We start from the raw sequence: 16,591 nt of genomic DNA on the forward strand, positions 1-16,591 counted from the left end.
ACAAGACAGGGGCAATGCAGAAGACTGCTGTTCAAACAAAAGATTACTAATATATAGTCTATTTGTAAATTTAATCTAAATAAAATTAATTTAAAAAGTAATTATGAGGTCTCACTAATTCCTGTTGCTGCAAGGCACAGAATGCCTTCATTAGGTGAAATATGGAAATCTCAAGGTTATTAGCTGCCTACCAGGAGTGATAAGACAGCTAGGCCAAACAATACATTACTAGACCACTTAACATGGAACACATCAAGACAAAGACAATTCAGTCCACCTTAAAAATAAGCCACTATCTAATGCACATCTACCCAAATGTAAATATGGAGGAACCAACAGCTTACTATGCTGAGTACTAACAAGGGAAGGTGGAACCCACACATACAGAAATATGTAAAACAGCAGCAAATGGTGTGCCTAGCCTGAAGATATACCTGCAACTTTTGTTAATCCACCACTGATTCAACCGCCAGTAACAGAAGATTCAAAAATGAGTTACCTGAAAGCAGCCAAATGTTGCCCAGTGTTAACTCTCTGAACCTTTAGAAACTAATGAAAAGCAAAATCAAGTCTTACCTGCAGTTAGGTACTACGTTGCCAGGATCATCGTTTACATAAAGATCCATATACCTGGTGTCTCACTTTTTTTTGCACTGTGGGGGTATTTCAAGGGCAAAGACAGATAATGTTTCTCACACAAATTTTGGCAATGAAACAAAGTTCAACTTTTTCAAACATCTTTCAAACTGCCAAGACACGTGCCTTAGCACAGAGAAGTAAATAGTCACCCTGCCACTGGAAATTTACAAACTATAATTTTACAAAACCTATCTTGTGAATAGGTGCCACCTGCATTAAAACTAGTTAAAAAATGTGAACACCTATTTTACCTGGGGGCTTGCATCCTGGGCAAAATGCAGCTCCTCAAAAAGATTAAAACTGTGTGGTTCAAGGAGAGCCTTCAATCAGTCTTGGCTCCTTCTCACAGTAAGACATTCAACTTTACCACTGACAAAAAAATCAGTTTTAAATAAATTAAAATGCAGACTGCAGTTGTTTACTGCTTCTTTGTATTAAGACCTCCTAAAAGCTGCAATAAATGTCTGTTCAAGTACTTAACCCTGTAAATGCCATTGCTAGACAAGCTACTCTGCATATGGCATACATACGTTTTTAAACTATACATTTCATATCTTTCATAAAGAGATTATGCTTAAAAAACACCTAATGAGGTTACTTTAGTCTTAAAATTGTAGCATCTTGCATTACAGTCCTTAAAATGTATATCAATTATACATTAAGAGCTTTACAGCCATAAACCTGGAATAATTTAACTATACAAATTATCAGAACCACACAGTTTTTTTTCCTGAATGCTTTACATTTCATTCTGAGAAAAAACATGAATAAATACTTTAAAACATAGTCTCTTTAAAATTAAAAGAAATATTCGGTCTTCATTGTGAAAGTAAACCCTGCTGTTGCCTAAACCAAATTAATTTTCAACAGCAGGCCCCGCAACATTAAGTATCAAAGCATACAGAGAAAGGTAGTGTTTTTACGTAATTACCTGAATTTTAAGATTATTACAAGGTAGTGTCCGAGTGTACTGGGTGAGCACTAGGCCAGCAAAGTCATCCCTTCAGATTAGTTGAAGTACTGGATCATCATGGGAAAAATAACATTTTAACTCCAAATGGAAACTGCTGGAAAGATCTCCCGATGCTTGACATTTACAAAATACATAACTAAAGATCTTAAGAGTATGTAAAATTACACTCATGTCAGGAGGTTTATTACAGTACGACTAAAAGGGGTTTCCCATTAAGACAACTAAACTGCTGCTGCAGATCTGACCTCCCTCTGCAAACTGATGTCAGTTGCATCTCTCTCGCACACAAACACAAAGGGGGCAAACTGGAAATATACTTCCAAATATCCTCTTAACATGTGCTACATTGTTTTTAAATTTCAAAATAGCAAAATAGCCAACTCAACAACTGGGAATCTACAGTGTTAAAAAAAATCTGTTTCAATTTTGTTTCCAAAGTTGTTCTGCTGAAAAATTGTTTCAATATTATAGCAGACTTCATCACAAGAATTTAATCCTTAGTTTGCTCTAATGACAGCTGCAACTCACAAAATGTCTTTTTTGTAAACTGAGTGCAGTATTAAATAATTTTCTAATACGCTATGCAAGCACAGTTTTCATAAACACAGAGGCTGTATAAGCTTACATTGTTACCTTACTTACCAAACTACCACCAGAAATGAGACTGTGGGTGCAAATGGAATTTAAGTGCACTAATGGAGTGGTTGAACTTTGCAGCAGTGCTCACCCAGTTTCAAAAATCTGAAATTGGCACTCAAAAAAAAAGTCCCTAGTCATCTTTTGAATTATTTGAACAATGTGCTGCTCTGCCCTGTGGGTCCTCTTCACATTTGGCTAAAACATCTTGCCCCTCTACTCTCATTAATTTCATTTTTTTCTTTGGAGGGTTTTTGAGTGTGCCCAACCTCTCTTTTACTTTGTATTCCAGTGTACTATGGGGAATGCCATAAATGCCTTGAGCTTTTGAAACACTCATTTTCCCACTCATCACCACAGAAATCGCTTCTTCAAGAATTTCACTGTTATACTGCCTGTATCTCCCTCTCTTTTTTCTAGGTTGTTTTGAGTTTGGATCTCCTTCTTGGTCTGAAGTGGAGTACTGCTGTACAGAGGTAGACTGTTCTGCATCTGAGCCCCAAGAATCTGATCCGGCATCAAGGAGATTTCTTCTGTTTTGTTTTGGAAGGATAGCTCTAAGTTTCTTGCTAAGTGCACTCTCTGTTTGTGAACCCATCACCAAAGAATTGTAGCTGAAAAGGTCAGAGGTGCGAGACTCCCATGAATGGTCCATGCCTCGAACTTGGGGTATCTTTAAATCCACAGGAGAGGAATGGCCCAGATCCTTTTTCCCATCCTGCTTGATTTGGGTTGATAGTTTATGAAAGACATTTGAGTTTTCTGAAATAAAAGGAAGGTCGTTGATGTTAGTAAGTGCACCATTTCCCCTGAATTTCATACGGCTAAAACTGAATTCATAATGTGGCTTGGCCCAAGGGGCCTCCCTGGATAATATTAAGTGCTGTCCACGGTTCTGCAGACCCGATGACTCCAGGTTTGTAGATGAAGAAAGCGGAGGACTTCTGCTGAAAACTTCCTGATGTGTGTGTAACGATCGAGCCAATGGAACCTTGAGATGTGTGGAGTGGCCATAACCTTCCCTGGTTTCATCCTGCAAGCATCTTCGAGGTACTTCACTTCCTGACTGTCCATCTGGCTGGTACTGGCTGGCTCTCCCAGATCGCCTAATTGGATGGAAGGAAACTGTTGTGAGCAGGACTTGCACAGGTAGGGAGGGATGGGTGAGGGGGCCACTCCTTTATTAGAAGGCCTTGCTTGGGTAACATCACTTATTGTGCTTTTTATTTAATATTACAAAAAGCTCTCCACACCAAGTCTCAGTTATTTACTTATTTTTAATGTTCTTTTAAACGTTCATAAAAAGAGAAGCTTTAGGTCAACGTAAAATAAGCATGCCGGTTGATCTCTGGTTGGGTTCACAAATTCTTCTGGCCGAAAAGGCCTCGCGCAACAGTCAGAAGACAGCACCTTAACTATAAATTACAATGTATCTGTCAGTCTTCAGCTATACAAGGGTTTTGTAACTAAATGTGACGTTACCACTAAACAAGTACAGTAATAAAAGAGTAAGCCAAGTGACAAAGGATGTAACAAACAAAAGAAAATGCATTATGACAAGACTACTAAAAACACTCAATCCATAGAATATTTTTTCTTTTAATGCATTTAAGACAATTTAAACCTGCTTAAAAAGAACATAAAAAGCAGTATATGGTTGTGTTATGAGTCAAGATTAAAGAAATTGCTTCTACAGTAAAAAATAAATGTACAAGTGCATGCATAAAAGCAATACATCACACAAAAATGTGCACAGACTTTAGACACTAGTAAAATGTCAATGGTGCAAATACACAGCCTATTATTTTTACTAAACAGTGTTTTGTCACACTACAATTACAAGTGATGATAAAAGCTGCACTACTACAGCTCAGATGCTCTAAATCTGAACTTGTGTCTTGCTTGGACTCTTGCCATCTTTTTTAGAGCAGCAGAATAGTACTACTAGTAGAAAACTGCACATAAAAATTCTTGGGCAAAAAATTAGGTTTAAGACATACACTGCATTACTAAATATCCAATGGCTTTTTAGTAAACTCTGCCAGTTTTATCAGGGCATTACTAGATTTTTGTTTATTTAGAAATGCATGGTTATCACATGTATATACTTCCCAAGTATTAACCTTTGTAAACCTTTTAAGTTGCACACAGCTCTAGATGACAGTACTAGCAGCTACTGAAGTCAGGTCCATATGCCAGAGAGGGTATTGGCGAGTTTGAAATGTGTAACACTTTCTTAATCTACTCTAAGAAAATAAAATGAAACTGTTCAAAATGTTTGCCCTGAAGTCAGTAGCTTTACAGACTACAGCCCAGCTGTACAATATAGATTAATTTTTCTTTTAAAGTGTTATGACCACTTATTAACATCAGCTGAAATCTGATCAACTCTGTGAATTGCAGGATGACGAAGAGGTGAGATTTTTTTTGTTATATGCCCCCCAAGTAAAATGCCAAATGGGTAATGGAACTGAAGATACTGGCCACTCTTACTAGAGTACTGATGACTATATAGACTCAGTACATCTGAGGGGATTTAAGAACAACAAGCGTAACATCATAATCACTACATTGTAACAGCTGCAAATGAACTGAAATTTATTAAAAACAGCTCTCTGGGACTTGATAACTTCAGAATAACCCTTGCCTTCCTTATTCCTCACAGACAGTCTCATGTGTGTGGTGTGTGTGTATATATATATATATATAGATATAGATATATATAGATAGATAGATATATACACACATACATATATGTGTATATATATATATATATATATATATATATATATATATATATATACACACACACATGTATATACACACACTATACATATACGCACACACACTATACACATATATGGACACACTACACACATATATGCACACACTATATACATATATGCACACACTATATACATATATGCACACACACTATATACATATATGCACACACACACTATATACATATATGCGCACACACACTATATGCACACACACACTATATACATATATGCATACACACTATATATATATATCTATATCTATCTATATATATATATATATATATATATATATATATATATATATATATATATATACACACACACACACACACACACACACACATACACACAGAAATATATGCATGTCTGAGAGACGGAGGAGAATGACAAAACACTTCAGATGAGAGAAACTAACTTCTCAGACTGTTGATACTGAATACTAGTTTGGTAAACAAGTTTTCAGCCTCACCTTCCAAAGAGCCATTAGCTCTGAGATGAGAGAAACATTTTAAAAGGACAAAACTACGAGTCACAGTAGTCATAGGGCTAAAAAGGTACTTACAATGTCAAATAAGAGAATGTGACATCTTGAAAAGAAGCAGATTTTTCTGGATTGGTAACACAATCAACTGAAAGTCTCAATGGCCTACATTCTACAAAGCTTCACGCCAGTATAGTATGGGAGCAGTAAGTATGCCTAGTGGGCCATATCCTAGTAGTAAAACCAAACGCTATTCCTAATGTTCTGTACCACCACCAATGACTTACTTGGACAGCATACAATACCTTTACCACTGGGGGAAAACAGTTTGCAGTGGGTATAATTACTCATCTTACAAAGATTACTAGAACTCTGGAACAGGCCATTTTAATCCAGGGCTATGGAGGGAGCTTACCTCTACCAGAAAAACAACATTGTTGAACTGTCCCTTTTAAAACATACTGGTCTCACACCAAAAGTATAGCTGTATCACATTATTAACATGACTTGACCGCATGCTAAGAATTTACAGTTAATGTACCTTACAAGACACCTTGTTGGGATGGACTAAAGCAAAATTTCACTGAATTTACTAAAAGGCAAGCACAAATATAAAAAAGTTGTCTATCATCTTCTATAGAAAGAGGCATAAGACACATCACAAGTAAATACTACGGGTTTAAGGAACAGAAAAAAGGTATTAGGGAGATGTCCAGCTGCAGGTGAGAACAGAACGACAAAGAAAACACTACCTGGCAAGGGAGTTCTGCATGCATGTGTGTATATGTAACTGCATCCATGTGTATTATGAATAATTACATACATATATCTGTGTGTATACACACACACCCACATGTGCTTAATTGCATGTCCACATACACTGACTAATGCTTATTTCCTTAATCTATGACCAAGGCACCTGCAAATTATCAAGACTTCAACTGGGAGTTTCCTGGCACTTCCAGGTCCTCACTGCTCAATGGCATCAGTGAGTAATGACAAACTCATTCAGTGATGGCACTGTGCACATCTAGGCATGTTGCATTTAGCATACACTGTGTTAAGTTGAATTACTGAACACAGTAACAAATGCAACTTTAACAATTAAGAAACATTCATACAAACACACAAAGCACAAACTTACCATTATTTTCCATTTGGATTTTTTCCATTTTTGTGTGTTATACATTTTTAGTTATCTTAAGCATTTCACTTGTTTTAAGTAAACTTGTCACTGAAAAAAACTGAACTCTACATCAAACAATTCTAAACAATGAACCTTTAATGCAGGAAGTAAAGTTCAATATACCAGAAGGTTGCAATTTTATCTGTTTCTGGAGCTACAAAACCAGTGCCCAAAAAAAAACAAGTCTGTGACAAATTAGGATTTCAAAGCAACTTTCAGCAGTAAATCAAAAAGGCAAACAGCCTTTTATTCACATGAAATACTTAACTGTTCAGTGCTCTGTGCACCACACCAGCTCCACCACATTCAAATAAAAATACCTAATCACCACCTCTGCCTAGGTAAAGTCCGAGAAATTTGGATAATGTTACCTTAAGGAATGACAAACGCGGGAACTGCTTTAAGAGGCAGAAAAAGAATAAAGATTACAGCAATCACCCTGAAAAATGGAGAGATCTCAAACACCTTTAACTCAGCCTAAACAGAGGAGGAAAAACTACAAAATATCATTGTTTTAGTAATGAGCACTTTTAACAAGACGTAATGCAACGGTCTTCTGCCTCTGTAAGATAACACATACACTTCTAACGTTGATTGGGATGCTAAAAAATGGTCTGTAACTATGTCCAAATAAATTCAGGGAAAGCTCCGATAAAATTCTGTGCTGGATGCTCTCGCACAATAATGCATACACATTAGTCAGTGGATGGTATCAAAAGCTATGCTGTATGTCTCCATGAAAATTTTAGCTTCTGCTCACTAGCTGAGGAGTTAAAAAGACAATAAATGACCTAACTAATGTAACAGGCATCCAGCTGTTCCTCTGGTGACCAAGTTTAGAGATGAAGTCCAGATATAAGTAGGTTGTCTATGCAAGATGAAAAAGCAGCAGTGGCTGACTCATCTTAAATCCTGGTATAGCAGCACCTCACTGGATACTGGAAAAGAAGTGAAAGACTACATTAAATGACATGGAAGTAACCTTCGGGAATTAATGAAGGCCTACAAGATGGCAGCTAATCACACAGGGGTAATTACATATACCACTGTGGCAGAATGCAAGAGGGAGAAAAACACCTTGCCTATGAAGTACAGAAACAGCTAAGGAAGACATACTTAATATAGCATCCCACACCAAACTCTGTAGAGGTTTGGGTACATTCTCAATGCCTGACATTTTGAATGCAATTTGACCAACAGGTCTTATTACCCTGTACAAGTAGAAAGTACATACTGCAAGAAAACTTTGCAGATAAAAACACATACTGCAGCTCCCTTGAAAACTAGGATAATGAAAATATAAAATATCATACATACTATGTATTAAATGACAACCATTACTTTAATGGAACAGAAATTTAAGTGCAACTGTGTTTTGCAGCTCAATGTACACCCCCACCCAAGAAATCAAGTAATGAAAAAGAATGTTACTGCATATAAGGGGGTTCCCATACCTTTACCCCCACTATTAAAAAAAAATTACAAAGTACAATTCTGCCATAAATTTTGTTTACTGTTCTAAAGACAGTGTCATTCATTAACGTGTCAGTTGCAATGCACTTACTCATGGCACAATCTGTGCCATGTAAACTCTTAAAATGCAAGTAAAACTTTACCTATCAAATCAAATTGATCAATTCATGTACATCTCCAGGATTAATGCCACTGAATCTTCAGCTTGCCATAACGCCAAAACATTTTTCTTCACTCAGAATCCTATGCCCCACGACCAATCTTCAATACCAGACTAGGTTTACTAGCATCTTTGACCAACGTACATAGTTTTGAGACGCTGCTTAACCACCCCCACCTCTATACTTCTAATATAAACCTTGATAGCCATATATAATCATTGCTGAACCTGCTTAACACCACACCTCAGCTACAATATTAACATTTTCTGCACTACCAAACTTTTCCCTACTTTCACTTCCGTGAACTCGCTAACATCTCTTCAAATGTTCCATGTTCAACATCTATTAAATGCGTATTTTTTAACTAATTGTCTACTTCATATATAATTTAATTTAATGTATGCCTGCTAATGTAGAATACTTGATGTCTGTTCAAGCAATTATGGAGTGTGTTTAAAAACATTAATATGTTGGAGATTTTCACCTCAGCTCAGGCTACCACTGAAACTTTTTTGACTAGCCAAACCTGATAAACTAAAGCAAAATAAACAAAAGTAAACTATCCCCTGTAAACTGTGTAAAACAAAGAAAAAAGTGTTACTAATCGCATGGAGGGCTGCTGCCCCCTTAAATCCACACTCCAGATTTTATAAATGGAAAATAAAACACACTTAATGATTCCTTAAAAATGCTCTCTATACACTCCCTAAAAATCAAGTAATGAAAAGAAAAAAAGCTTCTGCGTATTAAAAGGGGCTTGCCCACCAACAAACCCTCACTTTTACCAGTGAAAAACAATTAGGATAGAATTATACATCATATGCCACAGCAGGAAGCGGGCATGGACAAATACAAATTTTCCTAAATTCTTTGTGATCCAAAGTAGGGATTCAGGGTGCAAGTCAAACGCATTCGGTCAGTTACGCTGAAGTGTGCAGTACCTGGGCTATGCAACAATAACATGCATTTATTTAAGCATCACGTTTCATAGTTTTCTTTAGTGTGCAATGACAAAACTAACTGAAGGTGGCAGTTCAGTCTGTACGTTAACATGGCAAAGCTATCTGACATATGCATTGAAAAGATCATTTCACTGCTGCTGACACTTTCACAAACGGATATGCAGTGACACTGAAGGTTTCACAAAAACAAACTGAAATTTATAAAATATTTATTGATTTTGAGACTAACTATACGAGTGTCAGGTATTAATGGGAAAGTATCACTACTGACGTCATGTGTGTGAATGAACTCGAAGGTTGGATTTGGGTTTGCTATGGTAAATTCCTTAAGAAACCTGGGTTAAGCAGAGGAATTCAGGAGTGACTTACTCAGCTAGGGCAGAAAAGGCTTTGAGAAAAACAGATGGACAAAAACATACAAGAAAATGCTTAAATAGCTGCCTTTTTAAAAATGTATACAGCTAGCAAATACTCTAAGGCAGTAACAGAGAATAACTGCTGTGCATATTCAACAACCCACCCTGCCAACCAACAGCTAGACTGCCACAAAGAGTTGTTAATCTAAGTCATTAGTTTCAACTACTTCAAACTTTAGGGCCCCCTTTTCCTCAGTCCTCTAGTGCGTCACTTAGACCTGTGACAATTTCTACCCCTAACCTCACTTGTCAAAGCTAACCTATCAGATCCTGAACCATAACCTCTTGCCCCTACATCCCCCTTCACCCGTATCAGCTATCCAAAACAGCTTGTTGTTGTCCATAAAGCATAACATTTAACTAATATTATCATTTTCACAGTTCCATTTGCAGCTCATATCACACTTTCATAAGCATGTCTGGATGGACGTTAGGTCTTCACCAGTAAATAGTGCTTGCTACTCTAACTGGAAAATTATTTAAGAAATCAGGACTCTTGTCCCAAAAACACCATCATAAGATTACTGGCAGTGGAAGATTAGTGAAAATAGCTGTCCTGTTTGAACATCACTCTGAGGGATGTCAAATATATTTAAAACCTTCGCCACAATAAAAGAAAGATGCTTTAAATCATGTCTAACCTTTCCCTACTTCTTCATAAACATGACAAGTCTGTTTAAAAACAAAGTACATGCTGAATCATTTACTTTACGAAAGTCAAATTTGTCTGGATCTCTTAAAATATATTAAGCTTTAAATAGAATTAGACTCCCTATCCAAGCATTTCAGTTTTGTGAGAATTGTCTCTGTGGGACTGCCTGCTGAAATATAGATTGATAAAGACTTTACGAATATACATGTTACCAAAGTCTCCAATAACAGTAATCTATTTGCCCTTCTGAGACAAGAGATGGTGAGAAATTAGAAGTTATGTACCTACCATAACGTTCCATGTTAGTTGTCTTCTCTCGCCTTCTTTCTTGCTGGATGGGTTCGGAGCCGATCCTCGTCTCCGACTCTGCACTTGCTAAGCTCGAGAGCTAATTTTACCAGCTCGAGGCAACCCTATATCCCATGATGCAAGGCGGAGACCACCCAGATCTCGTTTGGTAGCTAAAGAAATAGTAATATTTTCTTCCAACTGAAGGAGAGGAAGAAAAATAACAATACTAAATAACATCATAACCCTCTAGAAAGGATCAACCTAATCTAGTGACACTAGAAGTTGAACAGCTAGAAAAAGGGAATGACCTCTTAATAGAAGATGCATAATCTTCCCGGTCTGACCAGGCTAGGGGGATGGAGGGCAGGACGCAAGAAAGAAGGCGAGAGAAGACAACTACCATGGAACGTTATGGTAGGTACATAACTTCTAAATGTTAAGTTGTCAATCTCGCCTTCATTCTTGCTGGATGGGACCGCGTCCCTAGCACCTCTATCCTTGGTGGCTCAATGGAACAGACTCTTGAGAACGATGGAACCAAAATTCGCTCTGTCTCTGGAGGCCAAGTCTAATTTGTAATGTGAAACAAAGGTATGAGGAAAGGCCCATGTGGCTGCTGCACAAATAGTGTCTATTGGAAGTCTAGCTTGAAAAGCTGTAGATGTAGCTAGAGCTCTGGTAGAATGGGCTTTTGGCTTAGAAATCAACTCTTTGCCTCTGAGCTGATAAATGTAAGTGATCACAGAAGACAGCCATCTAGATAAAGTTACCTTGGAAACTGGAAGGCCTTTCCTGCTCTCTGCATAGGATAGAAACAGTTGATCAGATTTCCTAAAAATTTTAGTCTTGTCCAGATAACATCTGAGCTGGCGGTGAACATCAAGACAATGTAACTTTTGTTCCGCTCTATCGGAATAATTCGGGAAAAACACTGGAAGATCAATGGATTGATTTAGGTTCGTCTGCGATGCCACTTTTGGTAAGAAAGACAGATTAGTCCTTAGAGATACCCTATCTTTGTGGAATACTAAATAGGGAGGACGAATGCAGAGAGCATGAAGCTCAGATACTCTCCTGGCAGAAGTAATGGCGACTAGAAAAAGTGTCTTCCAAGAAAGCAATTTCAAAGAAAGTACAGTTGTGTACACCTACCATAAATGTAGATGTTCGAGTGTCTTCACTGTTGCAGTCATAACTGTAGGGTGCTCCTGCCGGCAGGCAACCCGAGGTCGGCCAGAATCCCAAAGTCTGGGTCCGGCGTCGGCTGTACAAGCCAGTACCCTGACGTCAGTACGCTCTGGTACATGGTACATAGCCCTCAGCCGACGCCATCTTCTCCAGCCTTTCTTGCCCTAGATGTCAGAAGTCCCTAAAAAATCATAAATGAATCCCACTAGGAAACACAAATACACCACAAAAAAGAGAAAAAGAGGGGATAGGAGGGAGGGAAACACCGACTGCAACAGTGAAGACACTCTAACATCTACATTTATGGTAGGTGTACACAACTGTACTATGTTCATCGTGTTTCACTGTTGCAGTCATAACTGTAGGGTGGAATCCCAAAGCAGTGAAAAAAGGGGGGAGGTTTAGACAGAAGAAGGGGCAGCAAGAAGACCCTGCAAAACAGCAGAGGCAAAGCCTGCCTTGGTCTTAGAATACAAAGGGAGATTGTAGTGCTTGGAAAAAGTATGCACAGAACTCCAAGTGGCAGCTTCCAAGATATCCTTGGTAGGAACGAGAAAAGCTGTAGAAGTAGCAGCTGCTCTAGTAGAATGACTTCTCACAGTACCTGGAAATTGTTTCCCATGATGAGTGTAACAAAATCTTATTCCATAAGAAATCCATTTGGAAATAGTTTGTTTGGAAATAGCCTTTCCAAGAGAACTGGAGGCAAAGGAAACAAACAATTGGTTAGATTTTCTGAACTCTTTAGTCTTGTCCAAATAAAATCGTAACTGTCTGTGCACGTCCAAGGAATGCAAAATCCTTTCCCCTTTATTCTGAGGATTAGGAAAGAAGGTAGGAAGGTGAATTGTTCGATTCAAAGCCACTTTTGAAATCACCTTAGGCATGAAAGTAGGATTGGTCCTCAAGGATACTCTGTCCTGGTGGAAAATAAGGTATGGTTCCACAGCCATGAGAGCTTGCAACTCTGAGACCCTTCTGGCAGAAGTCAAAGCTAACAAAAGAACTGTCTTCCAAAATAAAAAACTTAATATCTGAAGATGCAGCAGGCTCAAAAGGAGGCAAAGTAAGTTTTTCTAAAACATAATTAAGATCCCAAGCAGGAACAGGAGGGGTTCTGGGAGGCCTTAAATTCTTAGCCCCTCTCAAGAATTGTCTCACCAAAGGATGAGAAAAACAGGGGATCAGTATTGAAATGAGCAGAAATAGCAGAAGCATGAATCTTAATGGAAGAAAAGGAAAGTCCATTAGACAAAAGATCCGAAAGGTAAAGCAAAATAGAAGAGAGATCAGGTACCAGAGGGTCCAAGCCTCGGTCCTGCATCCAAATGCAAAATCTCTTCCATTTAGAGGCATAGGATTTCCTAGTGCTAGGTCGTCTAGCTTCCAAAAGAACATCCAAAACTTGTTTGGGAAGGCTAGAAGAGATCAAATTCCTTTGAAGAGCCAAGCTGCCAGACAAAGGGTCTTGAGATTGGAATGTAGCAACTGACCCTGATGCTGGGACAGAAGAGAAGGGTTCAGAGGGAGAATCCAAGGAGGCTCCAAGAACAGGTGCTTTAAAGTTGGATACCAAAACTGTCGAGGCCAATTTGGAGCAATCAAGATGAGGAACTTGGGCTTGTCCTGTTTTATCTTTAGTAAAATCCGAGGAAGAAGAGGAAGAGGAGGGAAGGCATATCCCGAAAGGTTTCTCCAGCTGAAGGACAGGGCATCCACTTTCCAAGCTGTTTTGTGGAAAGACCTGGTGCAAAAGAGGCAGCTGATGATTGAGATGGGATGCAAACAGATCTATCTGGGGGCATCCCCAAACTGCAGTAATCCTGTTGAATAAGTTGGTGTCTAGCATCCATTCGTGAGGATCTAAAATGTTCCTGCTCAGGCTGCCCGCTAAGAGATTCTGTTCTCCTGGTATGAATTGGGCCTGGAGATGTAGATTCAGATTTAGAGCTGTGTCCCATAAAGCCATAGCTAGTCTGCAAAGGGGTGAATGAGAACCCCTGCTTGTTTATGTACCACATGACTGTGGTGTTGTCTGTGCAAATCAAAAGAGGTCCTGGATGCAAAAGGTTCTTGAAGGCTAGAAGAGCATTTTGAACTGCCAACATTTCCTTCAGAATGATGTGCCAGTGAAGATGATCCTTTGTCCAGGTTCCCCGCTGGCAATTGCCTAGAAAATGTGCTCCCCAAGCATAATCCGAGGAGTCCGTGGTTATGATTTGAGAAGGTTGAGGAAGACGAAAAGGCTTTCCTTTGTTTAAAGCACACACCCTGGACCACCAAAGGAACTCCTTCTGGAGGCAGGGGATCAGAGGAATCAGTGTGTCCAGATCGTGGTAATGCTGCGACCATACACTTTTCAGATACCATTGAAGCTTTCTCATATGAAGCCTTGCATTTGGAATCAACAGAATGCAGGAAGCCATGTAGCCCAGTGCCTGCAGGAATTTCCTTGCAGTGAGCTGAGGTAGAGTTGCCAAAGTTTTGGAAATTGAAGCCAGCTGTATTTGTTTTTCTGTAGTGAGGAAGGCCCTTTGTAAGGTTGTATTTAAGAGGGCTCCCAGAAATACCATTTGTTGAGAAGGGATCAAATGTGACTTTTTTTGTGTTCACTGAAAATCCCAGTAGGAGGAGAAGACGTTGAACAAAATCCAGATGTTGAAGTAAAAGATCCTTGCTGTCTGCCTGAATAAGGCAGTCGTCCAAATAGGGGTAAATCTGAATCCCTGGAGTCTGCAATAAGCCACTACTGGTGCCAGGCACTTGGTAAAGACTCTGGGCGCAGTAGATAAACCAAAGGGCAGTACAGAGAATTGAAAGTGTCTCAAACCTGCCTTGAACCTGAGGAATTTCCTGCGTTCCTGCCTGATGGGAATGTGTAAATAAGCTTCCTTTAGATCCAATGTCACCATCCAGGCGTCCTGAAAGAGCATTGGAATCAGCTGCTGCAGAGTAAGCATCTTGAATTTTGGAATTTCCAAAAAGGTGTTTAACACAGAAAGGTCCAGAATAGGTCTCCATGAGCTTTGCTTTCTTGGAACCAGAAACAGTCTTGAATAAAAACCTTTTCCCATCTCTGAGAGTGGAACAGGCTCTATGGCTCTCATGCCCAGAAGAGCATCCACTTGATTTAAGGCCTCTGACCATTGATGTTTTGGCAGATCTGGCCAACCGAAAGCCCTTGGCAAGGTATGAAAGTGGAATTTGTAGCCTTTTAAAATCACGTCCAATACCCATTTGTCCTGGGTAATATGAGTCCAATTTCTGTAAAAAAGAGAAAGTTTTCCTCCGAGAGGGGCATCCAGGTAAAGAGGTCCTGTAGCCCAACCGAGAGAGTCATTGAGTTTGCTTCCTTTGAGATTGGGATCTGTCTTCTCCCCTTCTAGGTGAAGAAGCAGTCTATTGTCTCGATCTGTAGGAGGCCTGAGCTTGGCCACGACCTCTGGAGCGTCTATATCTTCCCCTTTGAGGCCTGTCAGACGTGGGAAGGGACCAATTTTTGGAGGGCCAATTCCTGGAAAATCAAGGAGGCTGAACTTGCAAGAAATCTTTCACAGTTTGCATAGATTTTGCTTTTTCTTCCATCTTTTTAATAACCTCCTCAGCCTTAGATCCAAAAAGAACATCATGCTGAACAGGGGCATCTAATAATTTATCCTTAACCTGTTCAGGCAAACTTTGCTCACGAAGCCAAGCATGTCTCCTGATAACAGTACTAGAGGCTGCGGCCCTGAAAGAAGCATCCAAAGCATCAAAACCACAATGCAAGCTATGTTTGTTCAGTTGTTCAGTTGCATGCAATACATCCTGTAGTTCCTTATCTTCTGCACATGCAGGAAGGGAGGCAAGCTTTTGCTTTAAAACAGACAAAAGAAATTGCTGATACTTAAACATATGAAACTGGCAATTTAAAGCCCTAACAGAAAGGGTAGCAGAAGTATATACCTTTTTACCCCACCTGTCTAAGGCACGAGAATCCTTCTCAGAGGGAATAGGATTCTTAGAAGAAGCAACTTTAGCAGCCTTAGAGCCCTGAGATATAGTTTCAGGATCTGCAGAAGGATTCTTAAACAAGAACAAATGAGACTCAGGAACCCTATAAAACCTATCAGGCTTAGAGGGAGCAGGAGGCATGGAGTCAGGACTCAAATTAGCCTCGGAAAAAGCATCATCCACAATGTCAAGAACAGGAGGGATAGCCAAAGGCCTATGTTGAGGAAGAAGGAATTCTCTAAGCCTCTTCTTGGAAGCAGAATAATCCTGACCTTCCCAATGAAAATGTTCCCTCATCTCATGTAAGGTTTCCCCAAAAGAAAAATCTTCAGGTGGAGAGGCAGAGGGCAAGGAGTCCTCAGCATCCGAATCCTCATAAGGAGGAAAAGAATATTCCTGATCAGAGGAAGAGACAGAAAATATAGAAGCCTGGTCAGAGGAATCCATAGGAACATCCTGTTGAGGCCTTTTCTCGGGGGGGGGGGTGAGAACCCCTAATCATAGTAAGCAAATCTTCAGCCATCCTTAGCAATTGCTTCTGTGTCCTGGGAGTAGATTCAGAAGTAGCTTGAGCAGGAGCTTTGGACTTAACAGGAATCTTTGTCTTTGAAATAGTGATGTGAGTAGGCCTGAATACCCTCTCAGAAGCCGGTACCTGCACAGCGGTTCCGGACCCATCCGAGGGAGCGACGTCCGAAGGCCCTGCAGCAGATAAAATAGAAGGCCTTGATGGCTCCCCATGGGAGTCCGTATC

At 39.4% G+C, this 16,591-nt stretch overlaps 1 protein-coding gene across 1 annotated transcript in view; it reads right to left on the bottom strand.

Moving 5' to 3' along the window:
• Positions 1 to 2,233: 2,233 nt before the first annotated feature.
• The window catches only part of LOC122789063 (ligand-dependent corepressor-like), a 308,940-nt gene continuing 294,582 nt past the window's right edge, over positions 2,234 to 16,591 (bottom strand). Inside the window, exon 6 of the mRNA XM_044056246.1 lies at positions 2,234 to 3,354. Within this exon, the coding sequence (XP_043912181.1) occupies positions 2,382 to 3,354 (973 nt within the window). The 3' untranslated portion in view covers positions 2,234 to 2,381. The remainder of the gene's footprint in view (positions 3,355 to 16,591) is intronic.

The sequence above is a fragment of the Protopterus annectens genome, chromosome 14.part0 (assembly GCF_019279795.1).
Source record: "Protopterus annectens isolate FY-2018-M chromosome 14.part0, PAN1.0, whole genome shotgun sequence".
Taxonomy (NCBI): domain Eukaryota; kingdom Metazoa; phylum Chordata; order Ceratodontiformes; family Protopteridae; genus Protopterus; species Protopterus annectens.